At 39.5% G+C, this 15,203-nt stretch overlaps 1 protein-coding gene across 5 annotated transcripts in view; it reads left to right on the forward strand.

Annotated features, from left to right (window-relative positions):
- Positions 1 to 15,203, forward strand: part of LOC137918944 (putative leucine-rich repeat-containing protein DDB_G0290503) — a 124,340-nt gene that overhangs the window by 87,826 nt on the left and 21,311 nt on the right. For all 5 annotated transcript variants that reach the window (XM_068761885.1, XM_068761886.1, XM_068761887.1 and 2 more), the window contains 7 exons: positions 5,849 to 6,013; positions 7,439 to 7,547; positions 7,929 to 8,087; positions 10,540 to 12,230; positions 12,535 to 12,731; positions 13,479 to 13,589; positions 13,703 to 13,799. In XM_068761885.1, the coding sequence (XP_068617986.1) occupies positions 5,849 to 6,013; positions 7,439 to 7,547; positions 7,929 to 8,087; positions 10,540 to 12,230; positions 12,535 to 12,731; positions 13,479 to 13,589; positions 13,703 to 13,799 (2,529 nt within the window). The remainder of the gene's footprint in view (positions 1 to 5,848; positions 6,014 to 7,438; positions 7,548 to 7,928; positions 8,088 to 10,539; positions 12,231 to 12,534; positions 12,732 to 13,478; positions 13,590 to 13,702; positions 13,800 to 15,203) is intronic.

Genomic DNA, 15,203 nt, shown 5'->3' on the forward strand with positions numbered 1-15,203 from the left:
AAATTGAAAATTAAAAATATTTTTTTTGCAAAACAACGTTTGCGGGATCAGCTAGTAATGAATACAAATTAAGATACCAGACCGATGTAAGCTCTTTGCGGTACTCTTTAGTTATAAAGAGGTTAGATGCTTTCACAACTAAACCTCCTCAAGCAGAAAGTCCTTCGTCTAGATGTTGTCATGGATGAAAAACTAAATTTTGTTCTTCGTCGCCTCGGATACTAAAGTGACCTTATATTGAGGGGACAGGAAAGTAATATTTCTGCCGACACATTTTACAGAAAAACCGGTTGATTTGTTACCGCTCCGGCATTGATTTTGTATACTAGATGGCAAAAGGTTGTTGATAAGATAATTATATTGTTGATTAGAAATTGAAACTTGCTAAAAATGTAGTCGTGTGAATTTCACTTAAAGCGATATTACTTTCCGGCCCCCCTAATATAATTGCTGTAATTAGAACCACTCATACATATCCAAGCTAGTTTTTTGTAAATGAAAATCCTCATGAGTCTCCAAGTCATATAAAACAGAGCTACGGGGTCCAAGTGAAGTCCTGAACATAGACTTAGAACTCCCAACGATCGTCCGGTTCGAACGGGATATCTAACTTTGATTTTGCAACTCAATACGCATACTCGCTGATTGTAGATACCACCATCTACAAAACAATCATACGCATTAAGACATGCCATCTTGAGACCAAGAGTCACTCCATGAAGCGTCTGCCGAGCTGGGTGAGCCCAGGCTTTCCTGAGAGCCTTTTGTAACTTAAAGTGATTAAGCTTTCAAGCCCTGCCTCCTCGTACCTGCAGGATTTGCAAATGCCACATGGTCAGTAATGCAAGTCAGGTCCGAGAAAAAAAAAACCAAAGCTCGGTGAAGCGTGGAATGTAGATAAATACAATACGAACTATTTTGCTATAACGACACAGATAATAAACATTTGATAGGTTTTATTGGTGACTAACATAAAATAGCTATCTTTTAGTACTGTTGGCGTGCGTGTGGATTGTAGATCATAGGTCGCTGGTTTACATCCGGCTCGAAGGACCAAAAATGTTAGCGAGCGTGTGGACTGTATAAACAGATTACATAAATTCAAATGGGTGTGGTAATTTAGTTATAATTTTTATAAAACTAGGTAACAGTAAAATAATACGTAACAATAGACTGGCAGAACAAACGAACAATCATAAATGCATCGCTACTCAAACTGTCAATATGAAAAGTATAAAAAACATATAAATATATATAGAGGTTTTTTTTTTAAATGGCCCCCGCTATTGGGGGCCTCTCGTACCCCTGTCTTTGGTGGGACAGGGACTTTACGGTAAAATTATTTTTTCACATAGTTATTTATTATTTCCATTCTCTTCTTTCGTTCTTCGCATATTCTTTCAATCTATTCTTTTATGCCACATTTCTGCTATTCCCTTTTACTCTGTGACCTTTCATTCCTCCCTCATTACGTGTTACATTTTATCTTTATTTCTTTTCGTTTGCATTTTATCACATTTTGAGTTACATTTTATCACATTTTTTCTTATTGTCTATTTAAAATTTTTCTTATTTTCTTTAATTTTTATTTTTTTTTGTATCCCTTTTTTAATTATTTCCTAGCAGTATGAGAGGAATTCTGTCCTAGATATATAGAGGTTTGAAATGACCCAGTCAGTCGCCAAAAAGTATATATATATACTCGCTTATCTGTACAGCTGACGGTACAATTTATTTAAATGGTTCATTGCTATATGACATCATCAAAATGGCGGTTACTCTAATTGTCAATTTGCAGGATATTATTATTTATGTACATGATATTAGCCTTGTAATAATCCCGTTGAAGTTTCAAATAGCTGGTGATGAAATCCTGTCGACCCTATAGACACAAAGGTCAAAGAATATTTTTTCATTAGACATAGTTCTTGAGCGGCTGTCTCCAGCTCTTCAAGAAAGAAGCGGTCTGCTTTTTATGCGAGTCCTCCCAGGTGGTACAATTGTCCGGTCACATAGATCATGAGTTTTCTACTTATGCCTTGCTTCTGTAGGTAGACTTGTATAGCCCATGTATGCTTCTCATACGGAGTCGCTGGATTTGAGCAGCACAGGTCCTCGGGATGTCTGGGGGAGGTCCATGTCTTGCAGAGGACGTCCACTGGTTGAAAAGAAGAAGATGTTCTTTGTCAATTGTTTTTTTATAACTCCAAGAGGAAGCAGCAAGCGGGAGGACTTCCATTCATATGACACAAGCTCAGATGGAAATTTAAAAATGGAATTTTTATTTCCTTAAACATTTTAGCCCGTCTTTACTCCTCTCGTTTGGGTTTTTTCAATGTATATATATATAGCATATGATGCGCCGTCATATTTAACATATAACCTTTATATTAAAGATTTAAACTCGTGGTGATTCCACTTCACAATTGCCCCACTGTGGGGCTTACAGTGCTTGCCTGAAAATGTACGAGAAGGCCTTTGTCCAATCGTGGGCGACCTGTGGCTGAAATTTAACGTACGAGAACAAATTACAAGCATTTTTATTAATGAAATGAAATCTAATAATTAACTTTTGAGGCATAGATATAAAATATTTTAGATGCAATTTAACTATTGTAAATTTGCTGACATCTATCTATAATGAAAGAACATAGTCTGTTCGATACCATTTTTTCTACTTACAAAAGTACTTCTTAAAAGCTTTTATATGTATGATTAATCACCTGTATGTACATAGCTGTTTTTGTACATTGAAATAAATACATTTAAAAAACTATTAAGTTAAACGGTTTTTTGATACCCATAGTGTGATGGTTGTGGAAAAATATGTACCTAGTCCGCCATATTGGAACGGCGTCCATCTTGAGTTTTGAATTTTGATATAATCATCGTGTTTTACTAATGTAGCCCTTTCATTTGATACCCATGTTGAGGGGGTTAAGGAAAAATACGTAATCCGCCATTTTGTATCGGCGGCCATCTTACATTTATAATGTTATTGATTTTATTATATTGTATTGTCATCTAAATTAAATGTGTGTACCAAATTTCAGATCAATCTGACAAAGGGAAGGTGCTTAAATTTCAATTTCTTATTTTGACCCAAATAAATAAACAAATAAATTCCGTACGTGTCTAACTAAATAAAACCGTTTAAAAACATAGGCTATCTTTACGTTTTTTATATCAATTACGAGTAATGATGTTTGGAAGCAAACATGTTTTTAATATTTTGTCCCACTGCGCCTAGAATTGGGGACGTGTGGTTAAATTTAACCTATCCGCCCCGAGCGTTCAGTCCGTCCGTGGAATTAGCGCGGCGTTAACTGCTTGCGGTTTCGTGAAACTGAACCGGCGTTAAATAAGGTTATAAACCGTGGTTTTATTGCCTTTCGTGTTGACTAGTGTTTTACCCCGTCTTTGTCTGTCTAACATCAATGTTTGAAACGAAATGTGACTAAATATTTTTGTTTCGAAGGTATAATTATTCGATGATCATATCATTCATATTGTACTAACCGAAATGCAAGAAGATGAAAGTCTTTGATCAGAATGTGTTACCGGTGATGAATCCCAAAAAATTGCTCATCAGAAGTGGCAGTGGAACGTCGCTCGTACGTCGTCGTTGGAGCCGAAATGTTCTCCAATGGCGACCACGAGCTGGTTCACATGGGTTCTCCCACGAGGTGATCAGTCGATATAGTTAAGGTTGCAAGATGTTGCTAGATGTGGGTGGTAAGACCGTTCATTGTGGCGATTTTTGAAGAGGGGTAGGGGGATGCCTTAATATGTCAAAAAAGTGGACTATTCGATTTATATTTAAAGTCAAGGATATAAGGGAATAATTTTATATGAATGTTTTAATACTAAATTAAATTGAAATATCTATCTAATTTCAACGTCAAAGCAGTTGTGATGAGGAAATGTCCAATATAATGGAATATCTCGTAAATTTAAACTAGGTTTATAGCTTTAATATATACAGAGTAACGGTCGAAAAGTAATTAAAGTGGTGTAATATTATTTGATATAGCCTAGATCAGTAAACTTTATATTGCAACATACGACGTCCACAGCTGGGCCTGGCCACCCCCATATTTTAAATAGGTCAAGTTGGAAGTGGTCTGCGTCCAACATTGCGATCATCAAACCAGGACCTGTTAAGGTGGTTGACAGATGAAGACGGCTTTCAATCATGTAATTTTTTAATTTTATTAATGACATATATATATGTAATCTCCTCGTTGTTCACCATTACCTCATCCTATTGTCTGCCAACATTCATGTTCATTCTGTCTGTCCTAATGTCTCGAGGAAAGTCAATTAATCCAGGCTGGTCTATATAAGATCCATGAGGGCAAATAGTGAGAATTAAATTATTAGTTGCAGCATCAGTAAATTGGTGATGAGCCATGTCTTAACCAAGAGCAATATCGGAATAGTCTTCCAAGCTGTGATGGTTTTATTTCAGCAGAAAAAAACATAAAAAATGACATATTTAGGCGTTATTTTGCGGAAGTCCATCCTAAGTAAGAAAAGGACTAATATTGAGAGGCACTCTGTGTTGAGTGATTTGGCGGTGGCGGTTGTGTGATTCGCATTGTTTGCCGCATACGCATTTTTCAGCGGGCTGGCGGGCGGTGCACTTTGTTGCACGACTACCTCTGCATGTGCGGAAGTAGCTAAATATTGGTTCTTTTCTTACATAAAAAATGACCTCCGAGTCCGCTTTGACCCTGCTTAAAATGATTGTGGAGTTTCTTCCTGCTCCTCTCCACACCTATAACACCTTGCGAAGCAGAGTAGAGTCAAAAATAAGATAAATTTTTAAAAAAGTTGATGATCAATAAGAGTTCTGTTGAAATTTCCAATTTTGAATAAACGAATTTTATCTCTATTTTTATCCTTTGAAAGTAAATAGAAAGTATGGTTTTTGCCGGTCCAATTAAAATAAAGGGAGAGGGCCTATGCAATAATAATATATTTAATGCAAACGATACATTTATAATTATTTAACTTAACAAAGTAGACAAAAAACTGCACTAATAAATACAAACCCATTTTTTTTTAAAAAAAAAGAGGTAATAGTGTGAACATTAATTGTCCTCGAAAGTGATGTGCGCATACGCGTATGTATGTGTTTACGTATGTCTGTGTGTGTTTTGATCTACCTTACACTGCTGCCCAAATATCCTTTGAAGAATTCACAGTTCCAAGAGGACAAAGGGCAGAGCGCATTTATCATAAAACCTGTCTTAAGGTAGCGAAGTTCGAAGGCTCCTTGAGTAGTCTCTGCTTGAGCCGTTACGTATTTTTTTAAAGCCTATATCCAGTGGGATATAGGCTTTAAAAAATAAAAACACTTAAGTACAAGACCACAAAGTGTTTTGGTCTTGTACTTAAGTGTTTGTTTATTTATACTTATTAGTGCCTAAGTTAAACTATTTAGTGACTTCACTACATATGATCATATCCTCCGGTAGACGCTGACTGCATGGTCTATATCTTCCCCAAAGATCGCTTCCGCAACCTTAACTAATTCATCGATCCATCATGTGGGGGGCCACCCCCACTGCGTCTACCGGATCTTGGTTGGTTGCACCAGCGATGTACCTCACCCACTGCCACTTCAAAGGAGATATTCTTCGAGCAACGTCGGTGACCCTGGTTTTTCTGCGGATCTTATTGCTGATTCGACCTTCCAGCAAAGCTCCAAGCAGTGTAAACGACACAGACATGTGCAACATATTAGTCACAACATATTAAATTTCATCGGATTGATTAGCTGAGAAAGTGTAACAGTGAACGTACGGTTTGGGTGGTGACGATAATGACGTATGTTGAGCAGGAGGTGCGTGCGGAGCGCGACGTGCTGCAGGCGCGCATGTCGGAGCAGGCGCTGCGCATCTCGTCGCTGTCGGCGCGGCTCACGCGGCAGCGGCACGATGCAGATGCGCTCGCGCACGCCGCGCACGGAGAACTCGGCGTGCGCCTGCACGACGCCACTGCAGAGGTGAGCGCGTGACCACGCACACACGCACACGAATGTGTATGTACACGCCGCACACATATATACATGTACATCCTTATTCACACATACATACACTTGCCCAAATTCTCCCACAAGCACTCACACACACATGCTTTGCATGCACGCGCTCGAACGAGTACATACTTTCTCACAAAGACGCACAAATGTTTGTAGACGTACCCATGTACACACACACAAATAGTAAATAAGTCACTAATATTGACAGATACAGAAGCGCATACATGTAAACATTTAAGTTCACGGAATTTTCCTCCTGCTCCGTGAACAGAGCTCCGATGAAGCTGTAAAAGTCTTAGGGCTAACAGCATCAACGTCAACCGAGGATAAGTACATGCAAACAAAGGGTGTAGCCAAGCAGGCACAAGATGAAGGCGGCTAAGCTATTGTCGACTAAATCTAGTAGCTAGTGATTTGCGAACTAAACATCACCAATCTACAAACAACATTATGTTTATTGAAATTATAATTTTACCCGTAAAAACAAGAGCAATGTATACCAACATAGGTATCGCTATACTTAAAAGGAGATGAGATAACATTCTTTTTAGCCGATAGATGCTCTGCAAGGCACAGGCCTCCCCCAAACGTCGTGACCTTCGCTATGTCATAGGTCCGTCTAGTGGAGGATCCCCCCATGCCGCGTCTACTGGCTATTGGTCGCCACTCGAGAAACCTTCGGCCCCAACGGCCATCGGTTGCATGTGCGATGTGCCCCACCAACTGCCACTTTAAACGAGCAATCCTTCAAGCTACGTCGATAGTCTTGGTTCTTCTGCAGATCTCTTCATTTCTGATACGATCTCGCAGCGAATCTCTGGGCATGGCCATCTCCATTGCTCTTTGAGTGACTTGATTCTCCTTATGAGGCTAGTCGTGAATGACCAGGTCTCATCACCGGTAACACACATTTGTCAAAGACCTGCGTCTTCAGACATTGTGATTTATTACCAGATGCTTTACATATAAATATGCGGTTGTGATGGTATTCCACCCACGAGTGCCATTTTATTTTTGTTTATTATTTATTTTATCTCGCAGTGAAACTTCAAACATAGCTCCATTGTTCTCTGGGCGACCTTAGGTCTTCAACTTAGACAACGAAACCTGTTGAATTCATTTAGTTGCCAAATGAACACTTTTTGTTCGTATTAATATCATTAGACTGTAAATTTCGCATAAAACTATTTATTGACTACTTTATTTATTAGATCTAACTTACTACATAGCTCTCTTAACGTTTAACTATGTTCGTGCGACACTAACGCCCTCTAAGTACCCATACTTGAGCACAATTTAAATCATTGCAAGCACCTACTTATTCCAACTTATTTTCGTACTTTATTACTAACTGAATGTTATAGATAATATTCTAAACTGTCTCCAAAGGTGCAAAGGTTGAAGGAAGAGTTGGAGTCGAAGGACAAACAACTGGCCCGATTGAAACAGAACTTGGAAGAGAAGGGCAGTCAGGAACAACACGTCTATGTAGATTCATGTAAGTTTATTCACATAAATAGTAATATTACTAATTCACATAATCACAAGTTGACCAGGCGGTGGAATAAAATTTCATGAAGGATCTAACTTTGGACTTGAAACATTAGATGTGATGTAACATTACCAGCCGAAATATTACTATGATCTTCATTTCAGCTATAGGGTGTCCATTGTTGGATATAGACCTTTTCCATAAATTTTCAGCAAGAACCGTTGGAACAGGCCGTCATTCAATATCTTGAAGAGACTTAAGCGTCCATGCTTGGCACACATAAATATTGACGTCTCTCTTACGCATCAGTTTCAATTAAGTGCTTCTGTGGATCTCATTGTCTCTCTCTTTCTCCGAACTTAATATTGTGTTGTTATTCCCTGACAGGCAATGTGAAGGAGAAGATAATTGCGCTGGAACGCGAGCTGGCTGCCGCTCAGCAACGCACAGCGCAGATGCAAGCGCAGTTGGAGGCTTTAGCCGCAGATAACGGACGTCTCAATGATGCGCTGGTACAACGCGACCGCCAGCTGCGAGACCTTGCAGGCAAGTATCGCAAATGCACACATACGTATATACACATGTATACACGCATATGTATGTCGGAGCGCTGTAACTTCGAAAGTTGACGATAGATGGAGCCATTAGTAGATTGCCTCGCGCTATGGTTTGACACGGGTCCTATAAAAGGTTTATGGTTAAATAGGCTCTTCTAAGATTAACTTTTTTTCTTACAATCACTTTATATTCCAAGTCCATCTAGAACATGGATGCATAGACCGCGGCCCGCCGGTCGAATACTGGTGGCCCGCCGACAGCAAAAATAATACTCTCGTACATTCGAAAAATATTGTATTCTATTCCAGAATAAAACCAAAAAAATTAATTACCTATACTTCTGGCGGCCGGCCTGCTATTAGTTCATGATTTGCCCGAGTGGCCCCTAGTCTTAATAAGTCTGTGCAACCATGATCTAGAAAATTTAACAACTTAAAGGATTTTATTTCTCTCTTTTTAATACTCTATCACATTCTCTCACCCTATCTCTGTCTCTCTTGCTCTCGCTCTCTAGTATTTTGCAGAAGATTCGTATGAAAAAAACGACTATTGCGTAGGAAATTGATTTTTTTTTTGTAAATAATATATTTATTGAATCAGTTTACGCGCCACAGATTTATACTGTCCTTTAAGGCTTGCATCAGTTAGTATTTGTCGATAGCAGAATTTATTTATTTACATAATGTTTAAACAATAAATGTTACATTATAGAATGCGATGGATCAATAACTTCTTATTACTTTGTACTCTAATTGCGGGGAACAGTTTATATAAAAAAGAGAATCTATTGCCACCAACAAACACTTCGTAATAACCTTTATGTCGTTTAAATGGATAATGTGTCATATTCAGCTTCGCTCCCAATAATGGGCACACGCTCTACCGTCGTGTTTCACAATGGGCGCTGATTGCCAGAGATACAAGTGATATTCTGTATTCATAACAATTTGCAATTGTCAAGATAATTGAACCATTTTCGCGACTCCACGTTTATTGATATTGTATTAAATCTTTATTTGTATACAAATTACCGTACTGATATTGTCCAGTTGATGGAAATATGAAGAGGCAGTAGGCAGGTCATTTGGCACAGAATCGATATCCGCTTTAGCCTTAAGTTTCTGAAATGTAGATCACAGACCATCAAATGCAGCGTAGTACGTGCACCTGCTCTTAGAACTTGAACTTGAACTTGAAGAAACTTAGAGGGGTGGATATAAATTCAAAATTGCGAAAATTTTGATAGTAAAAGAATGCGGCGAAGGAAGAGGCGATGTGTGGAAAGATTGTGTACGAAAGAAGATATAGTAGAAAAACTTGTAAAGGATGCAGAGATCGCTAATAAATAATGTACTGAAAATTACTTCAAAAGTCTCTGTCATAGACAGAAAGTGAAATTGTGTTGAAGTGGCTAAATATTGGTCCTTTTCTTACGTAGGATTGACTTCCGCCAGGTAACGCCTGATTCCATTAAATATTAAAGCCTACTACTTACTATACAGCCTTTACCCCCGTCTTAGCCCCACAAGTAAACTGTCCATATGACACAAACTACTCTTATATAAGATCTACGTAAGAACTTATCTTACGCAAGTGTTGTCTTCGCTCATGCCTCAGCGCGTGTACTTCTTTTCAGAACAGCTTAATTATAAAAAAAATATGGAAACTTACAGTGGAAGTCCACCAATTGATGTCCCAGCGCTGAAATGATGATGATGTTTAATGTAACAATTGTTTATATATTTATTTAACATACTAAAAGCTATATAGCATATACGTGTATGTTATAACGGTTCAAATGTACTTTCATATTTAATGGAATCAGGCGTTATTTTGCGGAAGTCCGTCCTAAGTGAGAAAAGGACCAATATTTAGCCACTTCCGCACATGCAGTGGTAGTCGTGCAACAAAGTACACAACACAGAGTGAGCTCATGCTTAGTGAGAGTGAGCTGTGTTTGGCACTAATCGGTGTAACATAACTCCTGAAGATGCCCCGTGGAGTGGTGAAACACGTGTTGAGTGATTTAACGGTGGTAGTTGTGTAATTCGCATTGTTTGCCGCCCGCGCATTTATCAGCGACTACGACTGCATTTGCGGAAGTAGCTATATATTGGTCCTTATCTTACTTAAAAGTACTTTCGACAATGAATTGCGTAAACTTTAATACAGGATTCTTGATTATTATATTTCTATTATTAATAAAAATTTATTCAACACCTTGAATCCTAATAATTCACGATAATTTTAAGAGTCTCTAGTATGTGTAAATGATACATTTACTCTCTAATATCACCTGAAAAGATTTTCTCCGATGCCGTCATTGGTAGAATAATATGTTTTTTATTACTTTCATTTGGACCACATCCAAAATCTGTTTTCGTGTAGCTATAAACGAACTGTCTAACCGTGCTGTTTTAAGACGTGATTCATTCCACAGCTGCTAAGATGGAAGACGACGACCAGAACCAAAGGAGCGAGCCGGCTGATGGTAAAACATCGGCAAGGACCCTAAGCGATGTTGTGTCAATATCTGAATTTGATGAACAAGATCTACAAATGCGAAGAGCGGAGTTGAAAGCACAAAATATGAGTTTGGCTGGAGCTCTGTACCCGGAACATAAAGATAAGAGCTTAAATAGGACGATGCCACCAGATTTACGACCCAATATGAGTTCGTTGAACATCGACGAACATTTCGACATGGTCAGCTTTACCCCGCGAGCAGATTCCCTACCCGCTCATTTGACCTCCACCCAAAACAGGGACGGTCAATACAAACGAAACGTCAACGAGACAACAGTCTTCGGTAAACTGGAGAAATTCCTCGACAAACATTCACCTCAGAACATTGTTGACAATTGCTCCCTATACCCCAACAGAGATATCAGTGACAGCAAAAACATAAGCGTCGAACCGAAAAAGATTAATTTCTCACTCGAGACTTCCGACAACAAAACTAGAGAAGAAGACATCACCTCCTTAAGAGAATTAGGAATAACCCAGGAAAATTTCCCAAATATACTGTCCCAGCTCAAATATGAACTGAAGAAATCTAGATCTGAACTTGAAGACTGCAAATCCAATTTGAAAAACGCAGAAGAACAACTTTGCGAGTTCCCTGCTTTGAAGGAAGAAGTTGAAAAATTAAAAGGATTATTAGAAAACACAATGGCTACCATGGCGAACGATAAGAAGTTCTATGAAAATCAACTGGAGACTTTTTCTAGCAATAAGAAGCTATTGGAACAGAGATTAGCAGAAATGACACAAGAGGTTACTGACAAGTCTAAGGACTTACATTTGCTGAAAGAAGATATTCTTCGTAGAGAGAATATGGTGCTAGAATTAGCTAAAGAGAAACGCAATCTAGCAAACAAATTGAGTGAATTAGAAGTTAAAGTTGACGAGCTTCAAAAAAGAAATGAAGCGTTACAGAAATATGACATGGAGAATCATCAAATGAGAGAAAGAATAAAACAGCTGGAGAAATTAGAGCAGTTAGTGTCAGAGAAGAATCAACAGATAGACAGTCTTAACCAGCATTTAGACAGACTGGATGACTTACAGAGATGTCTACATGACAAGACTGAAGAACTTGATAATCTAAAAGAAGAATTACACGAGAAGACGAATGAACTTTATCAGATGCAAGCCAACATCGCAGCACTCAATCAAGACATGGACCGGGTCAACGAGGAGAAAAACCAACTTAACAATTTCAATAAGGAACTCAAACAGAAAATGACAAAACTGGAGAAGGAACAGGAGAACGCATCACTAAGGTTACAGAACAGTGAAAACGAACTTGAACGAGTTAACTCTATGAACAGCGAGCTAATGTCCAAAATCGAAGAACTCAAGAATATTAACGATAAACTTAAAGACAAGGAAACTGAAATAGAAATGCTTAACGAGGACATCAACGCTTACCATAATGAGATATCCTCTCTAAAGGAACAGCTGCAAATGGTATCTCGTAGTCCATCGCCGAAAAGTAAAGGTGAAGATGAGAGGAAGACGCCAGATAGACAGGCCTGCAGCGACCGCAAACAGCTGGCGAAGATTAAGAAGCAGATCTCTTGGCTGCAACACGAGCTGGACTTTAACAAGAAGGAACTAAATGATAAGGTGAGCTATGTATTATTTAGATTAATATTCTATTTCAATATTTGGACTCCACCTTCAGTTTTACTGCATCTGGAATTCGTCTGATAAAGTGAAAGGACAGCCAATGAAATGACAGCCCAAGATAGATCGCATTAAGCCAAACGAACCGATGTCTCACGTAGTTGTCATTGGGTATTGGACTAAATCCATATGATACTTACTGAAGTTGAAAAGCTTCTAGAAGCCATTTTATATTCTACAACAGATCTCTTATTTTATATTCACGTATAAAGATGTGTATTACTTATATTTAATTTCTACAAAGGCCTTCGAATTAGCGAAAGCAAAGCTGGACGTGTCCGAGCTGAAGAACAGCGCGGGTCAGGCCGCAAAGCAGGCGGCAGAGCAAGCAGCGCACAAAGACGAGCTGCAGCGACAGGTGGACGAGCTGCGACGCGAGATACAGCAGCTCGCCGACGACAAGCAACAGCTTACAAACCAGCTCGAGGTGGTGGTGGCCAGGTAACGACCAGTATAATACTAATGGCAAAGTGTATGACGAAATAAGGACTTTATTCATACAATAGCAACAATGTTATAAATGTATTAGTTCTACTATTCAGCACTAGATGTCGCAAACGTAATAAAGCAATTCATCAACAGATGGCGCTTGTTGTTAGACAGAGCACAATGGTGGCGCCACAATTCGCTGGTTCATTACCATCATTTAAGTCATAGTACATCCATTGCTAAATATTCTTCTTAGTCGTTTCCTCGTGTCTGAGGGTCTTGACCTTACGTGACTGTATTTGTCATTGTTTTACAGGTTGTAGGTAGGTGACCATCTACTAGCCATCTATATTGTGGACAAAAGTATACTTCTCCATAGTTTATGGGTCCAGGTCCTCCGTGCTGTCAAGGTTCTAATAGTGTCCATTACCTTGACTGATTGAAATGACAATATTCCTCAAAAGTAACATCCATGGTAGAAAGAGGTGCAGCTCTGGCTTGATGAACCCACATCAGTTAGTCTGCTGAGAAATAAAGGAAGCATTCACGCTTCCCTGGACCTGGAGTAACGTAGTGACAGAAGTGTCAGTATTAAATTGGGCAGTTCTTCCTTTTCTTGTGACCAAAGGACTTCTTGGTTTATGGACAATAAACCTTGATGGCTGAATTATGGGTGGCGAAGGAGTCATAGACAGCTTCTATGACCTCCGCATTGAAAAAACCGAAACAACTCGATGAATACTGATGTTTAATTCACAGATTACGAGAAGAAACCAATGTTGGGGAGATTAAGGCAAAACTACGCGAGAAAGTTGAAAGCTGTCACGAGCTGGAGATGGAACTCCATGACATGAGAGACATGGTGGACAGGTTCGTGATGTGTATCTCTACACACGATTAATTCAGAAATTAGTATTTCTTTAATTTTCTTGTACATGTATGTGTATGAATTTGTATGATTGACGTCAGTCGTTTCTGCGCAGACGTGCTCTGTCTCGCTCGCCCACTGCTGAGCTGGAGCGTGCGTTGCGCGATCAGTTGCACTACTCGCACGCGCTCGACGAACACATCATGGATCAGGTGCGTACCAACATGCGCCCCTACCATAAACGGGGCTTTCGGAGTCGCGGGAGTTTAGGGTGGGGGCCCTAAACTCCCACTAGCTTTGGCAACTCTGAGGCGGACGATGGTTCGACGTGGTCTCAAACCATCGTGATAGCACCACGAAGGTTTCGGGGGTAGCGTATCTATGCATACCCCGGGACGGGCTATCGAAAAATAGCACGGCGCGAGGGAAGACCGCGTAGCGATCCCGGACCGGGAGATACCGCGGTCCCCCGTTTAGCGCAGAGGGCGACCACCGGGGGGGGGGGGTTTAGTGGGTAGGAATCCCACATACCCCTGTCCTCCCCCCAGAGGCAGAGTATCTTGAATACCAGAAGATTTCCTCCACCGAAACAAAAAAAAGGTGCGTACCAACAAAACACTCATACAAGTCGTGTTGACCATACAAATTATGTATTCGTTAGAGATGGAGTAACACACAGACAGTGCTTCTGCTGATATTTCATTCTCTTACCCCGTAAGAGTATTTCTTCCTTTTGCCCCACTTCTAAGAGTACATCTCTCTCTCAAGGCAATCTTGTCTTTGAAATATACCTAGAATTGTTTCTAGATATTTTATCTACAGAAAGGTAAAGATAAAACACTTACAATACCTTTAATACGAAAAGTTTTAATAATTTTCAACATCCATGTATACAGGGTGATTGGTTATAGGTGAAGAATAAACTTTTTAACAAGTTCGCGACGGGGTGTACCACCGGTGGTACATTCTTGTCTGTCCTATGAGACGGGATGAGCCACCGGTGATCCACACCTGTGTCAATCTAATAAAAATGTGATTATTGCAATAAACAAATTTATTTAAATATTTAAAAACATAAGAGAATTATTCCTTTTTGTGAATTTCTTCAATGCATTGTATATACACAAAGCTGACTGATTGTCGCTAGAAGGGCAAAATGTAGTAACGCGCTTAGCTTTTTTGTGGCTATGACGGTACCAACACTTTTTGAAATCCATCTAAATATTCAGATATATTTAGAACATTACCACAGAGTAAAAATATACAAGTTATTATAGAATTGAGACACTTGGTATATGATTTATTTCAAATCAGCGACCAACGACGGAGCCACAAAGTACAGGCTCAACCACAAATCTGTCAATTTTTGTAATGCGGCAATCGTTCGTGTACTACTGGGGGCTCAGACCGCCCAATGGGAACGAGCACGAAAAAAGCCCGCTCCACGGTACGGCCAGTGAATTCAGGCTTTAACACCTATTTAACCCGTTTGCTTCACTGTTACATCTGGCCTATTATACTGTACGGATGTGAGGCCTGGACCATAAAGGAAGACCTTCGTAAGCGTATAGAGGCTTTCGAAATGTGGACATATAGACGCATGCTGTCCATAAGCT

The sequence above is a fragment of the Battus philenor genome, unplaced genomic scaffold (genome assembly GCF_028537555.1).
Source record: "Battus philenor isolate CCGP_79_NKW_IND1 unplaced genomic scaffold, ilBatPhil1.0.hap1 SCAF_15, whole genome shotgun sequence".
NCBI lineage: Eukaryota > Metazoa > Arthropoda > Insecta > Lepidoptera > Papilionidae > Battus > Battus philenor.